This window comes from Urocampus carinirostris, chromosome 2 (genome assembly GCF_059441175.1).
Source record: "Urocampus carinirostris isolate Australia breed hairy pipefish chromosome 2, RoL_Ucar_1.0, whole genome shotgun sequence".
Classification (NCBI taxonomy): domain Eukaryota; kingdom Metazoa; phylum Chordata; class Actinopteri; order Syngnathiformes; family Syngnathidae; genus Urocampus; species Urocampus carinirostris.
Window position 1 is genome coordinate 14,672,153 of NC_142350.1, and position 27,840 is coordinate 14,699,992.

Consider the following 27,840-nt stretch of genomic DNA (forward strand, 5'->3'; position numbering starts at 1 on the left):
TATAATGTGAAAATGTTGTAATTGTGAAAAAGAAAATCCCTTAATTGTGAAGTTCAATGATGAATAAAATTAACACTGAATAAATATACCAGTTTAATACATTCTTATTTTATATTTTCATGATGGCAGCTGAGATTTAGGGATTGTTTTGAATTTTAGTAGACACTCAAAATAAGGAGAGAGGTAGAGGTAAGATCTTAAGCCTGAGTTTGAACCCAGCCTGAAGTTCAGGACAGGTCGAGCCTAAAATGTCAATCATGACATATGGGTTCAGGCTGGGCTGGGCTTCTCTCTTGCTGACTTTTGTTTTTTTAAATTATTCACATGTCATTGTTCTTTGTTTTTTTCTCTGTGTGGAGGATCCGCTCAATGGATTCCGTTCCTCTCTCGCACAAGGCATCCCAGGTCCGCATGCTCGCCTGTGCGCTAGGTTCGGTCCCCCAAAACAAGTTAATTTGTCAGGTTCGGGCTTGTACGGGATTTAAATCCGGGCCGGGACGGGCTAGGCTGGATTTTTTAGGCCTGATCTTGACTGAAAAAGAAAGACATGAATGGATTATGAAATTACAAGGACAGGGAGAGAAGTCATCACATAAGAAAGTCCATCCTCTCCCGAGCCCTTTCATTTTATTACATCTCCTAGGTTACAAAAATCAATGTGACAATGATGTAATAGTCAAAACAACAGTGCCCAATACTAGTCAAAATAACAACTGGAATTCTATCAAATTTCCTTTACAGGTGTCCAATGTTAAAAACAGAATAAACCAATCTTATAGCCTTACCTGCCTCCCCTGACTGCATCTCACTGCTGCGTTGTTACACTAAAATAAAACTTTGACATATGTACCGGTCAATGGTACTTTCACTGAGGATATGTTTGCAGTAATCACTCCTTTTGGCACTCAGCCTTGATTTTATTGGCTCCATAAATATGAGTCAATTCAAATTTCCCAGTCAGCTCAATGGTTAAAGGGAGGCCTTTATTGCGCTGGAATAGCGTCTTTCTTTCTGACTCAGCGTCAGATAAAGCGCCACTGGAATCTCTAGCAATGAAGCCACCCCCTCCTCCCCACCCTATTTGGCTATGACTGACACTCTCTCACAGTGGCGGTAGTGCACACTATGACAGCAGGGGGCCCGATTTGAGTCATGCCATGCAGGGGGGCCTGAGTAACCAGACTGCAAGGGAAACACCACGGCTCCACAAATAGACTCTCCATTATGTCATGCCTATCTTATTAGCTTGCTGACTTTCCTTAAATATACACACAGACCCCCTTTTTCTCCCACAGTCTATGACACAGACATAAACAGGGAGGGGGGGTGACTAGAGGCAGATTTTTTTGCCAAAAGCGTTTGAGAGTCTCACGTTTGAAATTGGAGTATCTTAGCACATGTGTTATGTTATGTACTTACATTTTCCACATCACTCTTTATGTTGTGTCGCTGACAAGTGAGCTCAAGAGAAATGAATGGGCGAACACGTACACCTCCTTGAAAGTATGCTATATAGGTGTGAAACCTTTTATGTACATATTTTTTTTCAGTCCGAATAATAAAGGCAGAAATGCCATTACTTCTTCTTCCATCCCCCTACTTCAGCTTGTTTATATTCTTCTTCCTCCTTACACATTTTCAGTGAAGGCCAGGGAAGGTCTCCTCCAGAAATTGAGAATACACTTCCTGCCTAATACTTCTAAGCCTATGTAGTTGGGTCATAAAATACACAATTGCTCATTTCCATTTTGGGGATTTTTGTTCTTGTTGCATTCACTCATCCATTCAACTTGCAAAAGAAATAAGGACTCCGCTAGAAAGTGTTGTGTTTCACTCTTGTTTATTCTTCTGTGACGGCCTATGAGACTCCTTGTGATTAAGGGCTATACAAATAAACATGACTTGACTTGACTTGACTTTTTCTTTCCCTTTGTGTAGGTTTGAGATCAGGAGATGTTGTAACTACAAAAATGGTGGGTCTGGTCAGCCTTTTGAGACTCTCTGTGATTAAGGACTACACAAATAAATGTGACTTGACCGTCTTTGTCTCCAGGCGTTCCTGGGGTAGGGAGGAGAATTGAGAGGAAGGGGTAGGAATGGTGTTAAGACTTTGTGGCACAACTTGAAGGGACAAGTATCGTAATTTTAATTCCTTAAATACTTAAATAAAGGCATTGACAAAGTTCATATGTTCTTTGGCGCAGAAGGTGTGCATTTTCTTGTAACCTAAATATTATTTTGCTGGAAACAATTCTCCTGGAGTAGGATGCTCTTTTGGAAAAAAAAAGCTTTTCTCTCTGGCATTGCAGCTAGCTGGATTTAGTATAAGACTTGAGGTGCATTCAAAGATTACACTCAACTTTCAAATAATTAAACGAAATGATGTGGAACCTGAATTTTTCCCCAGTGTTTATATTTTCAATGTTATTGTAAACACTTTCATATAGTCCACATTTAGAACTATAAAATACAATACTGAAATCTGGGGGTCGGCTTATATGTGCATGCAACAAAATGAACACAAGGGGTTGTACTGTACGACATACTGTACATAGCCCCCCAATGGCCCTCATTCCGTGCGGTGTCCTCATGCTCTTCCTTTGCACGATCTATCCTGATCTTTTTCTTGTTCAGTCAATTGGTGCTGTTCTGGTTGTGAATCAGTGACCAGATCTCATTTTAGAGTGATTTAGTGCATTTTATCGTTTTTTTTGCCCATACAAAATACAGTAACTGCTGTAAACTTTCCCAGTACTCAATATCCATACACAATTTGACATTAAAGTAAAAACATGATTGCTCCCAACCTTCAGCAGACCATAAGTTTCCATACAAAAACAGCAAAAAAGCAATGGTAATCAAACAAAGCTTCGTCTCCTTTTCAGAGAGCTGTGGGCTGGCGCCCGGAAGCCAAACGACTGCTTCTCCTGATGACCGACCAACCCTCCCACTTGGCCTTGGACAGTCGGTTGGCGGGAATTGTAGTTCCGAACGATGGCCTCTGCCACCTGGAGAACAACGTCTACTCTGCCAGCACCAGAATGGTGCGTTCAAAATTACATGGACATTAGGATGACCCAAGTATGATGCGATTTTAACTTTCTTGGTGTTCTTTATACCTTAGGACCATCCGAGTCTGGGGCAATTATCTGACAAGCTGCTGGAAAACTACATCTACTCTATTTTTGCTGTGGAGAAACAGCAGCACCAGTGGTACGAGGTAATACTGAGGTCGCAAAATAGTGATACTTGAGAAACATAGTGTAAGCAACAAAGTATCCTCAATTAGCATATGCTATATTGTAATACATCGTAGCTTCTATGGTAACCTTCACCATCATTACTCACCAGGTGAATGAGTGCAAAGTGCTTACCACTTTTGAGGAGGAGGGGGGTAGGTGGGTGTTGCTATGTGGCGGCGTCATTAAGGTAACAGTGAAGACTATTCACGTGTCCCTGCATTATAAAATCAAGCCAGGAGTTTTAAGCTGCTTCTCAAAATCAGTGGTGAAAGAAATGCTTTGCCCTTTGATTACATAATGTCCAAAAAAATCCACATAAATACACTGAGATAAACTCAACCACAGCACGAAAAGTATCGTATATAGAAACTAAAACCCAAGTCATGGTCTTACTGGATAGAATTGTATGATGTTGTCAACAACAAAAATCCTTTGTAAAGTCTAAAATCAATCAATATATACCATGTTTGCATTTTTATTTGTTAGCATTACAAAACCTTAGCATATTTCACCTCCCGTCGTTATTAGAAAAGCTAGGAGAGATTGATTTGATGGCAAATAAATTGTGGTTTTACTTGCAAGCTAGCTAGCTAGCTATGAAGACTGCACTAAGACACTATTTAGTGCACAAAGATTTCTTTTGATTTGTACAGTGTGAACTTTTTACTAAACATGGATTGTTCTCATATTACGAATCTTTATGCATTATTATTTTTCATCTTTAAACACATAAATCTGTTGTTCTACTGAGAGACCAATTACGAAGACCTTATTTTCACAACCATAGGGCGCTCCATGTTTAAAGACGCAGACTCCATAGCTGCTTCTATTTCTGTATTTAACACTACAGAGGGTGCACCGCACAATTGGGGGCGGGTGCCCTCTTTTGCGGCTGTGGTACAACAAGGCAGACAAGCATACATGTGTGTGTATTCAAAAATATAAAAGAAGCAAATCTGAGTTTTGTTGTGGTTCACTTAAGTATTGATTAAAAATTAAAACATACAGATAAAACACAATTTTAAAACAAGAGCTTGTGCAAAACAGAGTTTTGTGGTCCCTTTTTTTTTTTACCAGTGATCTATATCACAATAAAATCGTCAAAATCTTCGTCCTCTGTTTCTGACCGGAACAACTCCCATGACTCTCCATTAAAAGGTTCACTTTCTTCACTTTCCGAGTCACTTTCAGAAAGTTCGGTCAACAGTCTCGCCAGACACGTTAGCCTAAGTGTCGACAGTCCAGTCTTTTCATTATAATCTGCTGAAAGTTTCTGCACCATTATAGTCCTGGTCCTGGTGGAAAAATGACACAGTTTCATGAAACGAAAGCACCAAGATGATAATAATAACTTTCAAATTGCTAGATACGTGATGGCGTTAGCATCCATGAGTACTTCCTCAGACAATGCATTGTGTGTGACGTCACGTGTCCTCTTCTGCTTGTGGGAAACTTGTTCACACGGAAAAATGCATAAAACTCAGAGAAGATCACACACAAGTCGCATTTATTTGGAAATGTGAAAATCTCACAAAAACATCAGATTTCACCCAGAAATGTTTTAAGTCTTGACTTGGCCAAGGCTTGAACCTCTGACCCTTCCAGTCTCAGGGGTGGGCGCCCAATCTTAAGGCCACCGAGCTGGTCTACTTCTATCCCTTTACACCACACACAGGGCACACCGCACGATAGGGCACGCCACACAATTTGAAAAAACACTGAGAATCGTATGTGCATCTTATGGTATTAAAAATAAGGTACATTTTCCTTGATTTACCACCAGCCATTCCTGCCCATTTAACTGAAAAACCCTTGTTTTGATCACTGTCTCACGAGTTTAGCGTCATTTTTGTTAGATTTTTGTTAATGTCATGTCAGCAATCATTTAGCTTTGTGTATGTAAATCACACAATTGTTTCAGAAATCCATACAACGAAGCAAATCAAGAGTAGTAACTTGGATTTATTTCCTATTTAATTTCACAACAACGTTTGTGTTTTCATTTTTATTTGCAACTAATTGCCAACAGAAGTAGACGTGATTTTGTAAAAACAAAAGAACAATAACTTCCTGCTTCTGTTTTAAGAATCATGGGAAACAAAGTCCAATTGCTGTTTTTATTTATCAAACACGATGAAAGCATAGCTTTAAATGCATCATATTGACACAGTTATGAAATGGATGTGGCACTGTTGAATTGTATTTCATGATAGCATATAGCGTTAGCTAAAGTAGTGATAATTTGACTAGCAACTAAATTCACTATTTGGAATGTAGCATTCGCTTAAGTAACTAGGGTTAACTAACAACTACATTTACTGATTTCGGAATGATAATTTATAATTTAGTAGACATTCAAAATATGGAGAGATTACATCAATGGACTTTTAACTTGCAAGGGGGACAGAAGAGGAACCGACCCTCAGATAAAAAATTCAAGACAGAATAAAACAGAATATACTTGTCATAGAGCCATTGTTTTTAATTTTCATATTCTCTGCTGAAAGTGAAAATGTTTGGATGTGATTTAGCATATGATTAAAAAGAAATATATTCTCTTATCTTTAGGAGCTGGTGCGCTTGCTACCTGGTTCCTACCTGGGGAAGATAGGCTTCTTTCAGTCTCCAAACCTCATCGATCTGGTAGTGGACTCGTATAAGGTACAATAAACTCCTTTTTTTCTTTTGTTACATTTCCCTTCATGCAATGTGTTCAAACCAACGACAAAAGAAAGAGCAGGTTGGAAAGCAGAACGCAGCAGCGTGAATGTTTCAACAGACTCGTCTGTGAGCGTGTGTGTATGTGACTGGTGGTTTGTTCATTTGGCTGCAGTCTGGCCGCTCGCTTCAAGCACAGCCGCTCCATTGTTTGCTTCAAGAATCGTCCGAATCCAGAGATCTGGGTGCATGGTCGCACACACATGGGGAGCAGAACTTAAACAGAAGCTGCTATTGTAATAGCCATTAGAGCCCCTCACTCTTTCCTACAAACTAGGTGTCCCGACTGTAGAAAAACAAAGATTCTATTTTTGGCCCCGCCTTTTTTCTCCCCAAATAAGCCTTTTGCAAAATAAGTACACAACAATGAGGGCATTTTGAGGACAAGTTTGGATTTTCAATAGTCTCAGATTTCCCATTGTAATCATCTCAGTTGTTAATCGCATTCCTGGGTTCCTGGGAAGTTTGCAAAGGAGGTCAGTGGTTCGCGCCCCGGCCGAGTCATTCCTAAGACTTAAAAAGTGGTCGGCGGCGCCCTCTGTTGGCTGCGGCTGCATCGGCTCGCTACAACGGGTCAGGTGCAATCGACATTTCGTTCTGTGTACATTGTTACACAGAATGACAATACAAGGAAATTATTATTATTATTATTATTATTATTATTTAAGAAAAAAAAAAATATTTTCATTTTATCTTCCTTTTTCTTTTTTTCTAGAGTTTGTTGACAGAAGTGACACTGTCGGTGTCGGTGGACAATGAGGCGTTCCGCAGGTACTGGACGTCCGTGTCGCCAATTTGTCCTGAAGGGTCAACTGTAAAAGAGATGAGCTGCTTGGGGGTGCAACCTAATCAGACGGTAAAGCTGCAGAAAAAGAATCCAATAACTGTGTCATCTTTGTTATTCATATTTTCATTCAACTCGAATAATGAAAGATATTTCCCTCAAATGGGAAGAGCCAGTGCCAGCCAATTTTTGCCATTTTGACTCATTTATGAAGGCCTACAAAAATTAATAATTTTGTACCTACTGTATAAAGGCATAGGACATGTAAAACAAAGCTTAAACCCTCTTCCTTAATTAAAAAAAGACTATGTTATTAGGTTCTACCATTGTTTAGTAAACAACAGTTTAACGTTGCTAAGTTTCTCAAAAATACCAATTCCCCCAAAGAACTCCTGAGAAAAACAGCTTCTTGTGAAAAAATGCATTCCAAACAGAACTTTCAGTTGTTTTTTTGTGGGTTTTTTTATCATTTGGGATATGACCAATATCTAAACAATGCTTTCCATAAATGCAAGGGCACTTTGCTTGAAAAAAATAACATTTTATTGCAAGAACACTGAAGTTATGCATGAGAAATGTATACTCTACAAGAACTTTTCAGCCCCCGTTTTGGGTGAAGTGATCACATGATTTCGGTCCCTCGTGTGGGCTTGAAACGTCATCCCCTATCGACCAGACGATGACGATAGGACTTTGTCATATTATTTTGAAAGGAAGAAGCTGTTTTCTCATTAGCCAAATACAGTAAGCACCACTAGAAAGTGGGGGCTCTCTAGATGTGTGGACAAAGATCTGCTCAAAGCCATTTCTGCCATATTATGGTGATATTTCATATTGAAATCATTACCAGAGGCTTGATACTGCGCCAAACTATAACTATAGTATTTTAATATGAAGCAAACAAACAATATGTTTACGTGTTGGCACTCAAGAACAATGCTTACCAAAAAATGTTTATATGCTATGGCACTGAATGAGTATCATCACACAAATACACAAAAAAATGAGAAAATGATCCACCAAGTTGAGCGATTAGACTAAAAACTGCATTGAATTACCCCCCAAAAAATCCAACATGGGATTCCTCTGTTTTGTCCATTTTTGGCATATCAACTAATACAATCCACATACAGTACTGTAGAATGGTTTCACTGCCATGTGTGGGGAAAGAAACGTGCATCTATGCTAACCAACGTCTTTGTTTTGTCCTTCGGATTTCTTTTCACTCCCCTATCCCCCATGAGTCTCCTTTCCTCCCACTGAATCACGCCTCAGTAGTTCAGCCCTTTAATCCACTGATGGAGAAAATGAATGATGGAAAGTACCTCGTTGTTATCAGCTCAGCGATAAAAATGGGAAAAAAAAATAAGTGTACATTTTACCGCGATAATTAATATCAATGGTATGCACCCGTTGAATGACTTTGATAAGTGAAGACAAAATTCCTTAGCTGGAGTCTCTATTTGTATAGAAATATTTTTAAAAGAGCGTAATGCCCGCTTGATCAAGACACAAACCTTTTCAACTCAGGCACAGAACAGAAGCTGACGTTTCGAAAGCCTTCAGTTCCTTATCAAGACAGCCAACAGGGATTCTATTTTTGGCTCTCGTCTAAAGGAGAAAGCGGCCAACGATGGAGGAACTCTGGGATGGTTACAATTACCACTAATCCAACTTGTCTTTAAATGGTCTTTTATGAGGGAAGGAGACACATTTTAAGTGGTATATTTATATTGATATGGGACACAGGTTCTGGCATTATTTTTTTTTGTTTTCATAGATTTGATCAAATCATCAAATGACACACAGTGAATAAAAATGTGCTGAAGAATTAGCTTTATAGCGGGTTTGGTCATTTCCTTGCATTTTTTCATGGAATATCAGGTGTAGCTCTCTTTAAAAATGTTTTTTAAACATTTTTGCTTTCATGGCTCTTGGAGGCAAAAAGTTCTCAGACCCCTGTTCATGGACCCTGTAGATGAGGAAAAAAACTTTGACCCTTAATATTCTATCCTGTAACTCTCTCTATCCTCATATGTATAATTCACAGCTGATTGCTAGATGCTTATCCTACTCTACAATTACGTTTTTTTTTGTTTAACACCAACGCAGGTCTACTTCAACGTTACAATTGGCCTGCACTCCTGCCCCGACAACGTTGCAGATGAAGACGTCCGCGTCACGGTTCGCCCCGTGGGTTACAACGAATCCACCACTGTTCGAATCCACTCCAGATGCCGGTGCAGTTGTGATCAGACGGGAGGTTGCCGAGAAATGCCACGCTCGCCCTGCTCGAATCCAGACGGCAGCGGGCAGGAGCAGAACCCGCATCGGGGACTTGTTAATGAATCCGAGTGGGATTGTCGAGCGGAAGGCTCTAATTTGGACTGCAACGGACGTGGTGTGTGCGAATGCGGGAGGTGTGTTTGTGAGCACAGCAGACTTGGCACCGTCTACGGCAAATACTGCGAAAGTGATGACTTCTCGTGTTCTTATAAGGATGGGCTGCTATGTGGGGGTAAGTTTCTTTTAAAAAAATGTTTCCTTCTTAAAGGGACACTGTGTAATGTTTGACCTCTAGATGCAGCTGTATTGTGTAATGCAGAGGTCTCAAATTCCCAAGGGCCAATTGTGACCGTCAGGGCGATAGTCTGAGGCTACCGCCTTGATATGAAAGTTAAAAGGATGGTGTGTATGACTTGATCATTAGATGTCACTGTATCCTGTCATGCAACCGAAACCGAGTGCTAGAAAAACACAACAAAAAATACAAACTAGAGACTCAAAGTGGCCGTGTAACACAATTTTCTACACAAATTTTTGCCTAACCTTTCGGAAAGAAAGAAAAAAGGGAAAGAAAAGATATAAGGGAAAATAAACCAGCAAAAAACAAAGGAAGGAAGGAAGGACGGAAGAAAATAGATGTAAAAAAGAAAATGGGGAAAAAGATGGAAGAAAATGAAAGAAAAGAAAGAAAATTAGCAGAAAAAGAATAAATCAAGGAAAGAATGAAGTACAGAAAATAAAGAAAAAGGGGAAAGAAAAAAAGAAAGAAAATAACAAAAGAAAGGAAATGAAGGTAAAGAAAAAACAAGACAGGAGACGAAAAGCCAGAAAAAAGAAGGAAGAGAAGAAAAAAAAGCAAGCATATGACGTATGATGATCTCATCCCCCTCTCCGTGAGCCTTTATATTATGTAAAATTAATAGAGATTTCTTGACCTTGTAGTGTAAAGGATGCATATTAATATGATAATGTATTTTTGCTAATTCATTCGATAGTCTTTTTTTTTAATGAATTATCTTAATTTTTAGCTTCAGGAAGTGCTGCATAATACACATTGTCTTCAAGTGCATCCCTAGCAGAAAATTGATTAATTTATTACTGACTGATTGTTTTCATAATTATGTTCAATGTATTTTTTATTCTCACATCTCCTTTTGTGGAGGGAAATTATAAAAACAAAAATTTTGAGAACAGTAGAGATTTTGTATCCGAACTTTTGGGGTAAAAAAACCCAATTTGGCTCAACCTCACCCAGACTCTAGCTCTGGGGACTCCCAAGTAAATTCAGTTTGAGACCTCTGCTTTGACACAGAAACACTTATAATTCAATTTGTATTCTTGTATTCGATCTTTTTTTTATTCCAGGGCGCGGTGTTTGTGTTTTGGGCAAATGTGTGTGCGAGGACAACTGGTCAGGTGATAGTTGTAGTTGTCCGGTTTCCATGGCAACCTGTCAATCACCTGATGGCTCGTTGTGCAGCGGGCGAGGCGCGTGCGCGTGCGGGCGCTGTGTTTGCGACAGTCACAGATACTCGGGGGACTTTTGTGAAAGGTGTCCTGCTTGTCAAAGCTCCTGCCAATCAAACTGGTAATTCCCAAGGTTGCAAGTACAAGGCATGATGGGAAACTGTGTTTATAATGTTGGCATCTTTTTTTCAGGAAGTGCATGGACTGCCACGCATCCCGCGGATTTAAACTAAATGAGGCGGGAGACTGCAACCGAACTTGCGACGCAGACGTCGTTTACAGCAGTGGGATGGTGTCAGGTAATTAATTTTATTCTTATCGTATTTTTTATGTTCTTATCAAATAACTTTAGTGAAATAGCGAAGGTTGAGTTAAACTCTTTCACAATAAAATTATCTTATTATGGTGAGGACTTGTCCTCACCCGGAAGCTCCCAATCAAAGCAACCAGCGTTGTTCGGTGCTGGACTCGCGGTGAGTTCACAGACACACAAAAAAATTTGCAGTCGGATCTTTCACATTTTCAACCAAGAATATCTTATGCCTAAATGTTGATTTAGTGTTTTCGGTTATAATGTAAATGTTTGTCATATACACACCACTTAAAAGTATGTTTTTGAAATTAGTTTCACTTGATTACCTCTAAACATATCACTATATTGTGACTAAATACCAGATAACCAACCCACGGTGAAAGGTTCCTTAAATTGCCCCGTCCGTTTTTAGCAGAAATTGACAGTTTAAAATGGACAAAAGTTCCACCGAGTTGATTGAGCTGGACATTTAACAGTATTTTCTTGTTTTTGTGACACATAAGGTAATTGAATAACTCAATTTTGATTGTAAAGAACAATTAGGGACTCCCACGTGTTCTAGCTATGAGTGGTAGGTTATATTAATTACCGTATGTTAGCAAAGTTGACTTTACCCGAGTTGAGGTATCTCATTTAGTTGCATTTTTTCCCCCAGGAAAAAAACACAAGTTTGGAAAAGGGGGCCTCATGTTGTCAATGTGAAGAACAAATTACAACAAACATAGCCTTTAAGAAACCTTGTCTCTAATGTTGGTATTTTTAATTGGATATACTTGGAAATGAGAAAGATATTATTTCTTTAAGTTACATTTCTTTGCTAAAAAAAAAAAAAACTAAACGTGGCAATTTCAATTAACAGCTGTTCTATGAGACTAAACATCCACGTTTTATTTTTAAAAGGCATTTTGTGGCAGCCATTACAATTGATTGTCGTCATGTGACCCAATTCGGGTAAAAGTTGCGCTGTGAGTGGTTGTAGTCTGAATCCTGAGCTAACGTGACGTCATTGTCCAAAACAAAATGGCCGCCTGTCAAGTTTGATTAAAAACGGGCCTGATTTTGGTCGGTCGGTTGGTTTTCTGCCTGATAAATGTTTCAGAAATGTATTAAATTCATAAATTGGTACTTATATTTGCATATGTACAACATAGTGAAATATTCTTTTCAAAAGCCAGTTATTTTTGTTTTCAATTCTCACTTTAAATGCAGTTATCACGGTTGAAAAGGGTGCAGTATAGGGATTGACCAATATAGGATTTACAGGGCCCACACAGATTATTAGTATTGAATTTAGGCCGAGTAGCGCTATTTGGAGCAGATATTAATTTGCTGCTCGCCTAAAATTTGGGACACATTTTTAATAATGCAACAAAAAAAAGAATATTTGTGGTAATGTAGTGGGTTGTACATAATTCACCCACGGAACTATTGTTTAGTTAGCGAGTTCCTAGGGGGACTCTTAATTCGACCGGTTCTAGCCACTCTCGTGTGTTTGTTTTGGTTATCGCAAGTTTACATGTTATTAAAGCAGCGTCCTTTGGCACCTTTGTTTGACACTCCGCCTACGACTCCCGTCTCTGCTCGCTACATTGGTGACCCCGACATTAGTCTCGTGGAAGTTTCCGAGGCTGTGCATACTACTGAGCATACCGTCATGGCATACGCGCCCGTTCTCAAGCTCCCCGAGTTCTGGGAGTCATCAGCGCTAACGTGGTTCGCACAAGCAGAAGCTCGATTCGCCCTGCACGGAATCACTAACGATGACTCTCGCTATTACCACGTGGTGTCTGCTCTGGGGAGCTCAACTGCAGCCAGAGCGGTGAGTTTCATCACATCCCCTCCTGAACTGGATAAATATAAGGGACTGAAGGCATATCTCCTCAGAATCTTTGAACTGTCGCGTTCTGAGCGTGCTCGACGCCTCCTTGCTATTCAGGGCTTAGGAGACAGTAAGCCATCGGATCACATGGAAATGATGTTAAACTTGCTTGGCACCGAAGAGCCAAATTTTCTTTTCATTGAACTTTTTCTGCGTCACATGCCGCCGCATGTCCAGACGGCGCTTGCAAATACAACCATTACAGATCCGCGTGCACTGGCAGAGGAAGCGGACCGGTTTTTCCTGGCCACGCATAGATACACACATGAGGTGCTGGCCCCTACACGCGCCTACACACCATCAAGTGCGACGCCCCCAGCCAGCAAGGCACGCGCGGCCACCGACGATCAGAATGTGTCAGGTCTGTGTTACTACCATGCACGTTTTGGGCCCAGGGCCAAGAAGTGCCGTCCCCCTTGCACCTCCAACGCGACGGGAAACTTCGAGGCCTGCACTCTGTAGCGGCCGTGAGTGCAGGCGCAAGAAACCGGCTACTGTTCATCCGGGACGCCATCTCCGGCCAAAAGTTCTTGTGTGACACCGGCGCCCAGAGGAGCGTCCTCCCTGCCACTGTGGACGATGTGGGGGGGGAACACATGGACCTCCATTAACTTCTGCCAATGACACCCCCATCCGCACATACGGGACACGGACAGTGGACGTGTGTTTTGGGGGTCAGCAGTTTACATGGGACTTTGTCACTGCGGATATTGCTTTTCCTCTTCTTGGTGCAGATTTTCTGTGTGCCAATGGATTACTCGTCGATGTGAAAAATGGCCGCCTCGTTGACGCATTGAATTTCTCCTCTCTCGCGTGTGTCCGCGACAAGGGGATTTTTGAGGGTCTGTCCAGCTCTCTCTTGGACGGTGATATTTACCACCGGCTCCTCGCCGAGTTCCCCAGTCTGGCGAAGCCCACCTTCTCAGCCTCCACGACCAGACATGGGGTTGAGCACCACATTGAAACCAAGGGGCCCCCGGTTCATGCCAGGGCCCGACGACTCAATCCAGACAGACTGGCAGTTGCTAAATCCGAATTTGCTAACATGGAACGTCTCGGCATCATTCGCCGATCAGACAGCCCCTGGGCCTCTCCATTACACATGGTCCCGAAACCAGGCGGTGGCTGGCGCCCATGCGGGGACTATCGCCGCCTTAACGAGGCTACCACGCCCGACCGTTACCCGGTCCCGCACATTCAAGACTTCTCTGCACACCTGGCGGGCAAACTTCTCTTTTCCAAGGTGGACCTCGTGCGCGGATACCACCAACTGCCAGTGCATCCCTCAGATATACCGAAGACGGCCGTGATAACTCCATTTGGGTTGTTCGAATTTCTCAGGATGCCGTTCGGACTGAAAAATGCCGCTCAGTCCTTCAAAAGGCTGATGGATTCAGTGCTCAGGGACATGCCTTTTGTGTTCGTCTACCTGGACGACGTCCTGGTTGCCAGCTCCTCAGAAGAGGAACACTTGGAGCACCTCAGAGACCTCTTCACCAAGCTCAGTCAGCATGGCTTGATTATAAATCCCGCGAAATGTGTTTTTGGCGTACCCTCCATCCACTTCCTTGGGCATCTCATCACCAAGGATGGGGCTTCCCCCCTGCCGTCTAAGGTAGAGGCCGTCTCCACCTTTCCTCAGCCGCCAACAGCACGGGGCCTCAGGGAGTTTCTCGGCATGGTGACATTCTACCATAGGTTTATTCGCCGAGCCGCTGATGTCATGCGCCCACTCTACGAAGCCCTCAAGGGTAGGTCACCCAATCAAGCTGTTGAATGGACCGCTGAGAGGATCAAGGCATTCAAGGACACAAAAACCGCGCTGTGCCAGGCAGCCATGCTGGCTCACCCAGCCCCCGGAGCCCCAGTCGCACTGACTACAGACGCATCAGACCTTGCAGTGGGTGCTGTGTTCGAGCAGTGGGTTGACAATGCTTGGCAGCCACTCGCCTTTTTTAGTCGCCAGCTGGTCCCCAGAGAACGTAAATACAGTGCATTCGACAGAGAACTACTTGCCATCTGGTTGGCGATTCGCCACTTCCGTTTCATCTTGGAGGGCCGTGAGTTCATCGTCTTTGTTGATCATAAGCCTCTTACGTTCTCCATGTCCAAGACGTCCGAACCATGGTCTGCCCGCCAGCAGCGCCAGCTGTCATTCATATCGGAATACACGACTGACATCAGGCACATTGCTGGGAAGTCCAACGTGGTTGCGGATTGCCTGTCCAGAGCAACCATCAGCGCTGTGCAATTGGGGCTTGATTATTCCAGTATGAGTGTGGACCAGGCTTCTGATAACGGCATCCAAACGCTCAAGAGCTCAGACACTGGTTTGCGGCTGGAGGAGGTTGCGGTCGGAAACTCAGGGGCCAAGCTTTGTTGTGACGTCTCCATGGGTTGGCCTAGGCCCGCTTGTCCCTGCTGGCTGGCGTCGGGCTGTTTTTGAGGCAATACATGGCCTGTCTCATCCTGGCAGGAAAGCATCCATTAAGCTAGTGGCCCAGAAGTTTGTGTGGAAAGGGATGAGAAAGGACGTCCGGGACTGGGTCGACTCATGCGTGGCATGTCAACGCGCCAAAGTGCACCGTCACATCAAGGCCCCATTGGTACCATTTGCCATCCCCGAACGGAAGTTTGACCACGTTAACATTGACCTGGTGGGCCCACTGCCCCCTTCACACGGTTTCACTTACCTCCTGACGATGGTGGACAGGACGACCCGTTGGCCTGAAGCAGTTCCGCTGACTTCCACCTCAGCTGTCGATGTGGCCCGGGCGTTCATCGGAACCTGGGTCGCCCGTTTTGGACCCCCTGCAGATCTCTCATCTGACAGGGGCGCACAGTTCACCTCCGAGATGTGGAACACGGTTGCCGAGAGCCTTGGAGTCAAACTTCACCGCACCACTGCCTACCACCCCCAGGCTAACGGGTTGTGCGAGCGGTTCCACCGCTCGATGAAAGCGGCCTTGCGCGCCAGCCTGACCGATGGGGACTGGGTCGATAAGCTACCCTGGGTCATGCTGGGACTGAGGACCGCTCCCAAAGAGGACCTTCAGTGCTCTTCAGCTGAGTTGGTTTACGGTCAAGTGCTGCGGGTGCCAGGTGATTTCATCCCAGACCCAACGACACCCTGGGCTGCATCCAGGGAGAAGTCCATCTTGCAGGGCACTGCGGGAGCGTTTGTGCCTATCCCCACATCGCGACACGGCAGGCCAGTTTCACGGGTTCCCTCCAACCTGCGCTCGGCTGGTTTTGTTTTCATTCGCCACGATGCCCACCGCGGACCATTGCGCCCTCCTTATGATGGACCGTTTAAGGTCCTGCAGCATGGCGACAAGACCATGGTCGTGGACATCGGTGGTAGGCCAGAGACTGTCTCCGTGGACAGGGTTAAGCCTGCCCACATGGATATGTCCAAGCCATTGGAACTGGCCCAAGCCCCACGGCGCGGCCGTCCTCCTGCGGCACGACCCTTCGGTCCCGTGGGTACCCACTCTGACCCTCCGCCCCCAGCAACTGTGGGCTTTCCAACTGAGTCCACAAGCTCTCACCCCCCTGCTATTCCAACTCCTTGTACCCGCAGTGGCCGGGTCAGCGTCCCAACCAGGCACAGAGACTTTGACTATGGGTGAATTCTGGGGGGGCTTGTGTAGTGGGTTGTACATAATTCACCCACGGAACTATTGTTTAGTTAGCGAGTTCCTAGGGGGACTCTTAATTCGACCGGTTCTAGCCACTCTCGTGTGTTTGTTTTGGTTATCGCAAGTTTACATGTTATTAAAGCAGCGTCCTTTGGCACCTTTGTTTGACACTCCGCCTACGACTCCCGTCTCTGCTCGCTACAGTAAATTCAAATAAAACACTTAGCTCTCTGAAACCCTTTACAATGCAGTACATACATTAGAATTATAACACATCTAACATGACTAATCTTTCACCTAAACCAAAAACTAACAGTGCAGAAATAAAATAAGGCTTGGCAGAAACTTGTATGAAGGTACATAAATAGCTCCCTGATTTAAAAAAAAAACCAATTACAATAAATAAATAATTACAAATGTATGCAACCTAAATGACTTAAATTAACCTAAAACAAAAAGTGCAAAAAGCATTGGAGATTACAACAGAGCTCGCGGATTGAAAATTGTGGACACTCGTGTTTATTAGAACAGGATGGACTAACTAATGTCATAAGCAGACATGGGACCAAGTCACACATGTGCAAGTCTCAAGTAAGTCTCAAGTCTTCACCTTCAAGTCCCAAGTAAGTCCCAAGTATTTTTTTCTTGGGCAAGTCAAGTCACAAGTCAAGTCCCGAGTCTTAGATTGCCAAGTCCAAGTCAAGTCACAAGTCATAAAAACAGCGACTCGAGTCGACTCGAGTCCAAGTCACTAAGTCTCAAGTCCCCATGTCTGGTCATAAGAGCTAATTAATCAGTCTCCACCTGAACCTGCTTCCCTTAAATAAGTTGAATACACTTTTTATGCTTTTACTCGCAAACACGCCTTTCTACCATAAACTTTTAAAAATCTCTCTTGTAATGTCTGTTACATTTGTTTATGTTTGTGATGGATCTTTTAAGGGAAACGTGACGTCAGGGCAGGATTGAGGTTAATGAGCGGGCTCTGCAGCTAACAGTAGCTCCTGTGGAATGTGTTTTACCACATTATTTGTTTATTAAATCGGCGATCAAACGTCCATACCGACTGAGAGTATGCAACTGTAACAAAATAACAACTATTGATCTACAAAAAAAACAGAATTGCAGTTGAATGAATGGTCTTTACTGTATGTTCTCAATGTAAGAAAGCGATGTTTGTTTTGTTTTTCCAAATCAAACGTTTGCTTTATCCCGATTTCGATATCTTCGTTCGGTTTGGAAATTTCGGAATTTCGGTTCATACTCTGCAGCCGATCAGAAGCCCGCGTCGAATAACTTAATGCTTCCGGACTTTCCCTAGCGTTGTAAGGTCGTGCATTTGTATATCATTTTCCAAAGTAGACCCACAGATAACACAAGAAAAATGGAGAAGTGGTTAGGAATCAAGCCAAAACCTCAGCCCCAGAAGAAATATTCAAAAGAAGCTAACAAAATTGATGAAGCTACAAAATGAAAATGTATAATAAAAGCATCGTGGAAATAGTAGTTCACGTGGCTTGTAGCAGACGACGCAACGCAAACATTGCATGAATGAAGATGAGTAATTACAGGTACAAACTGATGGCAGATGGAAAACAGCGATGTCATATACATGAATGTTATAAGTAGATTTATAATAAACTTAATTTTAAAGTGTTGTTCTGTTATATATTATGATTATCAATCCTTAATACTTTTGCAACAATAGTTTGTTTTTTTTTCATTTTGCGATTAGTCATCATATTGTGTTTCAAGAGTGTCAAAAAATGGGGCAGGCAACTTCATGGCTGGGCAGGCAACTTTTCAGAGTTGTCCGTCCTGGTGTCCGGTAACTTTTAGTCACGAGTTTCAGACACTGGTAATGGACTTGGTGTTGGTGATACGTAGGCTCGGCAGGGACGGCTTAAGGAATTTATTAGCCTAGCTGTAGCAGTAGTCCGTACCTACAGCCTTGCTATTGCCTTTTCTTCTGACGCTGCCTTGATTGCTTCCTAGACCTGACAATAATCCATGGAGCACCCTCTGGTGATCACCATTTCTTTGCTTTCTTCTGACTTTCCTCAGATTCATATTCAATTGATGAATTTATTTTCATTGTAACACGCCGCTAAAGCTACAAGCCTGTACTAGCTCTTTGTTGTGGTGAACACATTGACTTGTGCGCCTGCCCCGCAATTTAACTGACAGGATACACCTGCCTATCATAGTCGCACACACAGATACGCCCACCTAACACAAAGCCCTCCCTAGCCTGCCCCTGTGATAGAATTTGGTGTCAGCTCAGAACACATTGCACGACATGTTAATATCAATGACAATAAAGACATGACAATTTAATTCAAAATTTAAAGTGCGAAGTAGTGAGGAGTCTCTGTATTGCAATATGAGTTTTTTTCTTAGATTAGTAGAGGTGAATACAACATAGTGAATCGTTGTTGTAAAAAGATGGTTATTGATTTTTGTTTTGAATTGTCATTTTACATACTGTTTATTCATCTCTAATTATTTTTTCATCTATGCCACCCAGGAGGAAAGTGGATCAACTGCATGTACCTGAGCAGTGACAGCTGCCGCTATTGGTTTCAAACAAGCTCGGAGTCCGAACAGAACCAGCTACGCATTGGCACAAGAGCCGGTAAGGCCTACAAATGCAGCGCACAAACATTTGATTGCAGCGCTCCTATTATTGCAGGCCAACTTCGCTCTGGTGTATTTGAGTCAGCAGGCCTGCTGTCAGTGCTGCAGCTGTAATTCAAATTTCCTTTCTCTCCAGAGCTATTTTTCTCTCTACTCACTTTACTAAAACACGCACGTCCGCTCACAGGCATGCGCACGATCGGGTTTACACTTTCACACCCGTCGCACATCCGAGTTCATCCCCGTTGGAGTTACAGAACAAAACTGCTTATTGTGCATTTTCCCTCCATCTGCCCTTATCCCCTCGACCCGACGGGACACTGCCGACGCCTGCTCCCGCCGGGTGCAGCCGGAGCCAGGTCTCCATAGCAACCCTGTTACCAAATGTCTTTGGGCTCTTTGTTTTGAGCCGAGAGGTTGTCATCTACACATGGTCCCAGCAGAGATGCAACTAATGGCTAACTATTCAGAGCCTGGCTTGTGCCCGCGTGGCTATCGTATGTCAGTACAGTTGGCCTCGACCATCTATTTTGGATTGCGAAAACTTCCTCGGCCATGAGTAAGTCAAGAGAGTGAAACGTGACTCAGTTTAGAGGACAACTTTAAAAGTGGTGTTAGCTATTTTCAAATATTGTACTTGCTGACATTTTCTAGCCAAAATCATCATCATCATCATCACTGCAGCCTCTGTCAAGCTGCTTGTGTTGCGAGTGCAAGTACGTGACTTTCTTAGACGTGCTCGAATAAGCGCTTTTTAAATTTGTTGGTAGTTAATATGGCATTTTGATTGTATATGAAAGTCCTTTTCTTGCACCTTTTTGATCCTAGAATAAAGGAAAATGGCATCCACGAGTGTCGCACCGCTCTTCCCCCGCCTCCTTTCCCCCAGCATAATGCGTTCTGTGGCTGAAACAGTGATGGTGAAAGATCATAGCAAATAGGGGCGGTGGGAAAAAATATAAAGGCTATTTGATCTCATATGAAAAGGGCAACACATGCTTATTTGAGAAAATATTCTACTTTAAACTTTTTAAAGACACCAAGTTTTAAAATGGCGCACCCACCTTAAATATGAGTGAGATATTTAGGAATTGATGCTTAAAATAAAATTAAAACCAAAATTGATTTACAATTTGCATTAAAATTAAGATATATATTTCAAAATATACATTTTAATTTTCGTGCATCATTTTGTACACTGAACTATAAATGTTGATAATTCAAACTTCCGAAATATTTTTTTATATATTTTTTTAATTTGAAAAAATATATATATCTATGAATACATATTTGTTCTGACATTTTAACATTCTTATTTATCTGACCAATTTCAGATTTTGAAAAAAATGGTTGGAGTAAAACATGACCCCAATAATGGAAGATATACAAAAAATAATGCAAACAAACATTCAATAAACAAACGAACTTAAATTTGGGGTGCAGGCTGAGTTGAGTGGTTAGCGCGTCCGTAACACAGTTCTGTTGGTCATGGGTTCAAATCCAGCTACCAGCCCTCCTGTGTACTCCGGTTTCCTCCCACATTCCCCAAAACATGCATGTCAGGTAAATTGGCCGGTCCAAATTTTCCCTAGGTGTGAATGAGTGAGTTGTCAGTCTCTGTGTGCCCTGTGGCTGGCAACCAGTTCAGGGTGTCCCCTGCTCACTGGCCGAACATAGCTGGGATGGGCTCCAACACCCCCGCGACCCTAGTGTGGATAAGCGGTCCAGATAATGGATGGATTGAAAGGTGGGATGCGGGAATTGAAGACTTATGGCTGCAATCATAACTTTAAGCCAAGAGATGGTGGCAGAGAATTAGTTGCTGTACGGACTCTACTAGGTCGGGCCTTATCTAACTTTTAATATTTTTGTGCTTCATTGACAAATACAGATAAAAATAAAACTGTTACGAGAGTGTCTCTCCAGCACTTCCCCAGCCCCCTTTCCTCGAACTTAATGTGTTGCGCTCCGAACAGGTCTAAAAAAATTAAGATGAACACAGATAATGGCATAGGCTAATGAAACATAAGTGCTGTTTGAACTTTGTTGGGCACTGTTTAATAATAATAATAATATAATAATTGCCTTGTATTGTCATTCTGTGTAACAATGTACACAGAACGAAATGTCGATTGCACCTGACCCGTTGTAGCGAGCCGATGCAGCCGCAGCCAACAGAGGGCGCCGCCGACCACTTTTTAAGTCTTAAACATATTTATTTGAGGAATTATATAACTATATAACGAATAAACATCTCTATTTATTAATTACTGGTACAGATAGATGAGAATTTTACATTTATCTCTATCTATGTCCACAGAGTGTGCCAGTAGAGGGCGACTGGTTGGGACCTTCCTAAGTGTGTGCGCACTGACGGTTCTATGTGGGCTGGTTGTGGTGGCCGTGTCCAGGCCGCTACTGCAAAAAAGAGGCTGGTCTCTAGGAGAGGTCGGCAAAGACGGCGAATATACCTGCACGAGCAAGGTGAGCTAACCACCAGCGCGGCACGGGAGGTAATAAAACCATGATACTGTCAGGACATAAGCGAGGCAACAGGCTTCCATCTGTCTTTTACATTTCCGCTTTCTTCTCGAAGTCAGTAAGTAAACAGTGTTGGGATATGTGACCGCTAATTGATTTACGAAACCGCTGAGCAAAAAGGCGATGGTGTCAATGTGGTTTTTGCATGTATTTGTTTTTTGCACCTCATAATTTGAATATCAACTGGGGTTGAAAAATAGATATTGTAATGACAGACCTCACGCCTGTAGATAAAGGAAAAAAACATTTGATTGGTTCTGACGTGCTCAAGTATGACCCGCAGATGTTCTATTACAATACTACAACTGAACTGTGAGCGGCAGCATATAACAAAACACATAAAACAGGAGTACTAGAAGTCGTCACATACTGCGTTACCCAATCACTTTGCAGGAATTGTCCTACATCCCAAAAAGCAGCGAGAAGACCGTAACGTACAGAAGAGAACGACCGCCTGATCACTCAGTGGAGATGACCGTTCATGTCAAGATGCCCCTTGGGGAACCCTGGCAATGATTTGGAAACAAGACTTTGGGACTAAGACGGCCAGTACAGTTTTGTGGTTATGGGCCTTACAAAAAACGGCAACAAAAAGAGCACAAGCCCTGCAAACTCCTGCATTGTAGAACTAAGTCTTCTACAAAGGATTTTTTTTATTTAAGTCCGCACTCTTAATTTATGTGTATAGCGTGGACATGTGGCCCAAATATTTTATCATTGACTGCCGTCTTGTGGTCAACAGAGGTACTACGGTTTTGGGGTTAATTTATGCTCTTCTGACGATTTTCTTTTTTTACTTTGTTATTGATTCACGTTGTATTTTTCGAGGTTTCGTTATTTTTTGTAAACGGATCAACTTCATTTCAGTTTTATGTGAATATCAAATGGGTTTAGACTTGCACTTGTTGGCATTATACTACTGACCGGTACTGAGGTGTTCCTTCATGTCAGTGGAATTCATTGAAAAAACATTTGGGCATTAACGGGAATAAATCCACTGGAATAACGAGCAAATTATATCAATCAATTGGAAGTAAATCACTAAGTGTGAACATGTGACCTAAAAAAAGTGCGCTGTCTGTATGAAGACTGGACGAATGACAAAACTTTGATTTCTTGGTACCATGTCCAAGCTATGCTCAATAATCCTAGTTGACTTCTTCTGCACTAGATGATTTTCCAATCCTTTTTAGTTTTGTGGGGTTTTTTTTTATCTGTAGTAACATTGTTTACAGCAGCAGCTGCTTTTTAATGTAATTTTTTTTGCTAAAACACGAACTCTTATTTATTTTAATGTATTATCTTGTTTGTTTCAAGTTCTATTCTACAATGTTGATTACGGTGAGAAGAAATATCAGCAATAGGTGAATCATCTCTACGAAGTAACAGCTTGTTCACAATAAAAGAGCCCAACTATTTTGGAAAATTGGGGTTGGTGTGTTTGTAAAGATGTCAAGGAAAATGAATGGCATAATCGTGATTGTGAACATGGAGACAAGTTTATTATGTCGTGTCTGCAAACTAAAAAAACATTGTTTCCTTTTAGCTAGAAGAAATATGCAATACTGTACTGTTTTGTGAAATAATTTGTCGATGACAAATCTCTTAATTTTCTAAACCATCAAAAGAGGATCCTTCTTGACATGTTAAGGTTGTTAAGGACTCTTTTGCTTTAATTGTTTTCTTACAAACATGCTGCCTAACGAGTATAGTGCGTCTGACCTGTTTTATTGACAAAGGCAAGACAAGATAAATAATTGTGACATGAAGTGTCTTTTATAACAGGATGTACGTAAGAAAAAAGATATGATTTACCTCATTTGGATTCAAAGGTGGCTAGTGTGTAGAGTAATTTAACCTGAGGTTTTCAGTCATTAAATGGTGATGTTTTTGCCCAGGCTGAGGCATAATGGCGAGTTTGTTTATTAAACTTTGTTTACTTTTATTATATTATGTTTTGATCAAAGGGATGGTGTGTATTAATTGACCACTATACATCACTGCATTGTGCCATGTCATGGAAAATGAGTGTTAAGCACAAGAATACAAACTACGGAGACTAGGTGACCAAACCACTTGTTCATTCATCTCATCTCATCAGCTGCACCGCTTATCCTCAGTAGGGTCGCGGGGCACTTGCTCATTCGTTTATCAAATTTTTTGGCAATTATTTTTAACTAACCACAAGATGGTAGACAATTATGTCAGCTCCTTTGTGGTGAGTCTCATGATATGTTAAAGAATGTTATGAGTATTCAAAAATGCACGTTAATATGATAATTCATGTAGTTTTACATATTCAAATCATTTTTTTTACCACTTGGAGGCCCTACATTATATTTAATGTCCCATTAATCTGAAAGAATGTTGTTCATACACAAGAAAACACTCCTTTGTAGGGATACAAAACCTTAACATTCAAAAGAACAGCCTACCACTCAATTTCCATCACCTCGAAATGTACATCCTCTCACGCATATCCAAAAACCCTTACCTAAAAAAAGGTTTTCACGCTAAAAAAGAACAATTTTGTAGTCCCGCTCTCTCGTTCTCTCTCTCAAAAAGACCTACCATTACTTTTAAACATGTGCAAATGTTGGCCTGGAGAGGGATGGGCTCCACCAGGCTGCACTTGCCCAAGACACACCACAGGAAATGGTGCCCCTACGACCCTCTTGGTTAAGGGATCCAACGTAACAACATTTATATTGAAGTTTTTGTATTTTTGCCTATTTAAATCATTGTCAAGTCACATTTATTTATATAGCCCTTAATCACAAAAATGTCTCAAATGACTGCACAGGATTACAATTACACCATTATCTGATCTTAAACCAACATGCGTGAAAGGAAAAACTCAAAACCTCCGCGTGAGGAAAAAGGAAACCTTGAGAAGGGGCCTCACAAGTGGTAATCCCCCTTCCAGGATGACCAGGGTGAAATAGATTTAGCATTGAGTTACAGTACACAAACAATAGTAAACATCATTGTATTTATTTATGAATTGAGTGTTTATCAGGTGTCAAATATTACACCCTGGACTTCATCCAGTTTGAATAATCAGCAAAAACACATGAACTGTCATGTTTTTTTATTTTTACTATTCATTGGTCGATAAATTTGTATTACATCGCGGAGTTCATACCTAGTAATCGCTGCAATGTTTGACTGCTTATATGGCACTGCTTTTCGTTCGCCTCAGACAATACAGTGCCATCTAGAGGTCAAATTCTACCTAATGGCCTAAAATTGGATACAAGATGAAGAAAAATCACCTGCGGCTTAAATATATAAACACAATCAAAAAGTAAAACTAGACTTTATTTTAAAAGTTACACATGGCATGAGGTAAGCCGTTTTAGTTTGACATTCGTTATAAAGTGCCATTTTTTTTGTTTCTGGTGTTTAAAACAAGTCTTGTTTGACGTGTCCAGTCACGTATTGTCCGCGTCAGCAGCTTCTTCCCCCTCCGCGCCATCGGCACCGTGTGTGCGCGCATGTTTGCTTAGATGATCCGAGCGCATGAAGCGCTTGCGGCACACGGCGCATTCGAAGCGCTTCTCGCCGGCGTGCGTGCGCTGGTGGCGCTGGAGCTCGTCAGAGCGCGTGAAACGCTTCCCGCAGAAGAGCCAGTTGCACAATAACGGCCTCTCGCCAGTGTGCCAACGCAGGTGCGCCTTCAGGTGCGACGTCTTGCCGTAGACTTTTCCGCAGCCGGGGATGTGGCAGTTGTGCGCCGCCCTCCGCTGCGGGCTCCCCGGACCCTGACCCAGGCGCTCCGCCTCGCGGCAGTTGGGGCAGTCGCAGGTGGGCCGGCCGGCGTTGCGACGTGAGGAGGGGCGAGAGGAGGACACCGGCAGGCGGAGCCCAGCGGAGGAACTGGACTCTGAGTAGGGTGGCCTTAAGCTGTTTGCGCTTGGGATGAGATGTTGAATAGTACCTGGGTTTCGATCAGGGCTAGTAGAATCTACCCAAGTGGCTCTGACATCCCACCAAGACCCGCTTCCCACTTCTGGCTTGATACGCATCTCGTAGGGTTGCAAATTGGACCGAAACATAGACGGTGGTTCGGGGAAACTTGTCTCGGCCTGTGCTGAGTCCTGGTAGCGTGCAAACTCGTTGGGGACAGTGTCCGATAATACCACCTCGTTACTCCTGCAGGGGGGCCCGAGGGAGGTGAGACATGTGGCCGGGACGCTACTTGCCCACGGGTGGAAGCTCTTTGGGAGGTCGTGAGTGGAGCAGGAGGGGCTTGACTCGCCGATTCTGCTGCAAGTATCCGCCAACATGGCCAGTGGGGTGCAGCTGGCAATGGGGTCTTCCTGCTTGTATGGGGACAAAAGTATATTTTTTTACAACTTTATGCAAACAATGTTTTGGTGGACGATGAAACTTCTAATTCATGCCACTGATAGATTTGTGGGAATTAATGTTAACTCACAAGTTGTTAGTTTGGCATCTTCAAAGCTCACAAGTTTTCTTACAGAACTGTTATTCTTTTTGTTTAAATTGATTTTGGTTTAAGGGCCATTATAAACACTTGAGGCCTTAAAAATAGAGAAAAAAACGATTTAACCTATTTCTACGGTTTGATTTAACCCTTTGAGTGTTGGAAAATGTATCTAATATATATATATATATATATATATATATATATATATATATATATATATATATATTTAAATAAAAACAATTTCAAAATTGAGGTATAAAATTTAACTCTATGCATTCAAAAGATATATGAATAAAATAAACAATCTAAACTCTTATGAAGGATTACATTCAACTCTGTTGAAAAAAAATATATTAAGAAAACAAATGCAAACTTACCCCCATTAGAATTGCAGCCATGATTTGCGCCGTCATGCCTCAGTCATTGTGTTTTGTGTGTGTTTTTTGTTAGCTCTTTTGTACTTGATGCTTCCTCATGCCTCAGAAGCCTTGAAGGCCTGTCCACCAATCAGAAGTCAAGGCAGGTTGTCTCTTTCTCAGCAGAGACAAAACAAAAGGTCCAGGTCCCAAGTCATGTCGAGGTCCTATATCAAATTTACAACTGTTTGAAATTAGGAGGGTCACATTGGTCATGAAAAGAAATCGTCAGTTTGATTCATTCTGAAATTGGCTTTTAATGCAATTTGGATTATTGAACCAATGTTGATTTTCTTTAAGCAAAAACAGAGCGTCCAAGGAAAAACAACCAATCGAATTTACAGGGCATGACTCATGCGATATGTTTATTAGTGATTTCATTTTCAGAACATATGTCTTAGCGAATGTAACTAAAAGATAAGTGCAGTTAAAGATGTCGAGAGCTGGCAGAAGGAGAGGCCGGACCGGTTTACCCCCATCCTGTCCCCGGGGCGGATCAGTTAACCCCGGGGAAGATGCATTCTAGCTGCCCGCCCCTGTAATTTCACGTCATTCATCAGAACAAACGGACAATTCCTCCCACTTCCGAAAACACATATTCCGCTTTTCCGATTCCGAATGACGCGAATGGATTGATCGCTGCTTTAAGTGGAGCTAGAAACTCCAAAAAGTGTTAACACAGAAAAAGAAAGATTGTATTGACTTTGTTCTAATATTGTTTTCTGAAGGTTAACGCTTCAGCTCTTGAGTTAATGCAGCTGCTTTAACTCAATGACAGTTTGAACTATGGCTAGCAAACCTACAATGAATGTATACAAAATAAAGCTGCGTTGAATTTGTTCTGATTTAATGTTTGATATGTATTAGTGCGTCAAATTTTACCTTTTGAGTTAGTGCTTTAAAGCTGCTTTAACTCAGAATCACACCTTGAACTGTAGCAAGCAACCAAAGAATGCGTGAAAATGAGTAAAAGTTGCATTGACATCTTTTGTTGTTTAATGTGTAATAATGAAATAAACAAAACAATACTCTTTTCAAGTGTCGTTTCATTTACTTAACTATTTTTCATGGGGAATCGCAGCACACACATTTTGAAGAATTTATTCAATTCTTTGTGCTGCTCCCTTTCTTGACCACTGGGAGTCATATATAAAATAGATTTTAAAATGATTTTTGTGTGTTTGACGAGGTGGGAGGTTGCTGTCATATTTATCATTTGCTGCAGAGCAGGGGTCTCAAAAATGCAGCCCGCAGGCCGCATCAGGCACGCCAAGGGATTGGATCTGGCCCGTGAGACAACGATGAGTGAGGTGCAAGAGAAAAATGAGCTGTAATAGTAAATACAGTATGTTTTTTGATTATGCCAAAGCCAGGAACAGCTTTATTTATCATTCTCTTTTTTTCCTCTTTGTCTCTCTCTCTCTCACTGTCTGTCCCTGTCTATGTCTCTGTCTCTCCTTTCG

The 27,840-nt window shown here is 42.1% G+C and overlaps 2 protein-coding genes across 5 annotated transcripts in view; one reads left to right on the plus strand and one right to left on the minus strand.

The window, feature by feature from the left end:
- The window catches only part of itgb8 (integrin, beta 8), a 47,314-nt gene that overhangs the window by 12,148 nt on the left and 7,326 nt on the right, over positions 1-27,840 (plus strand). For 2 of the 3 annotated variants that reach the window (XM_088329031.1, XM_088329032.1), the window contains exons 7-16: positions 2,886-3,044; positions 3,125-3,220; positions 5,811-5,903; positions 6,676-6,816; positions 8,857-9,262; positions 10,396-10,618; positions 10,690-10,796; positions 18,858-18,965; positions 21,288-21,451; positions 21,902-26,180. In XM_088329031.1, the coding sequence (XP_088185157.1) occupies positions 2,886-3,044; positions 3,125-3,220; positions 5,811-5,903; positions 6,676-6,816; positions 8,857-9,262; positions 10,396-10,618; positions 10,690-10,796; positions 18,858-18,965; positions 21,288-21,451; positions 21,902-22,024 (1,620 nt within the window). In that variant the 3' untranslated portion in view covers positions 22,025-26,180. Of the gene's footprint in view, positions 1-2,885; positions 3,045-3,124; positions 3,221-5,810; positions 5,904-6,675; positions 6,817-8,856; positions 9,263-10,395; positions 10,619-10,689; positions 10,797-18,857; positions 18,966-21,287; positions 21,452-21,901; positions 26,181-27,840 lie in introns of those variants that run through there. The other variant, XM_088329033.1, reaches the window with a different exon arrangement.
- Positions 24,688-26,544, minus strand: sp8a (sp8 transcription factor a). Of its 2 annotated transcripts, none has more exons than XM_088329036.1 (2): positions 26,339-26,544; positions 24,688-25,830 (listed from the first exon to the last, which is right to left on the minus strand). In XM_088329036.1, exons 1-2 carry the CDS (start codon positions 26,372-26,374, stop codon positions 24,943-24,945), a joined length of 924 nt encoding a protein of 307 aa, XP_088185162.1. In that variant the 5' UTR covers positions 26,375-26,544; the 3' UTR covers positions 24,688-24,942. The 2 variants fall into 2 exon arrangements, with proteins under 2 accessions (XP_088185162.1, XP_088185161.1); XM_088329035.1 differs by having other exon boundaries at positions 24,688-25,833.

Bases quoted from the DNA above. Each gene is read 5' to 3' on its own strand.
- sp8a (XM_088329035.1), bottom strand. From the start codon at position 26,374: ATGACGGCGCAAATCATGGCTGCAATTCTAATGGGG. The intron at 25,834-26,338 runs GTAAGTTTGCAT...TCCCCATACAAG, and splicing joins TGGCTGCAATTCTAATGGGG to CAGGAAGACCCCATTGCCAG.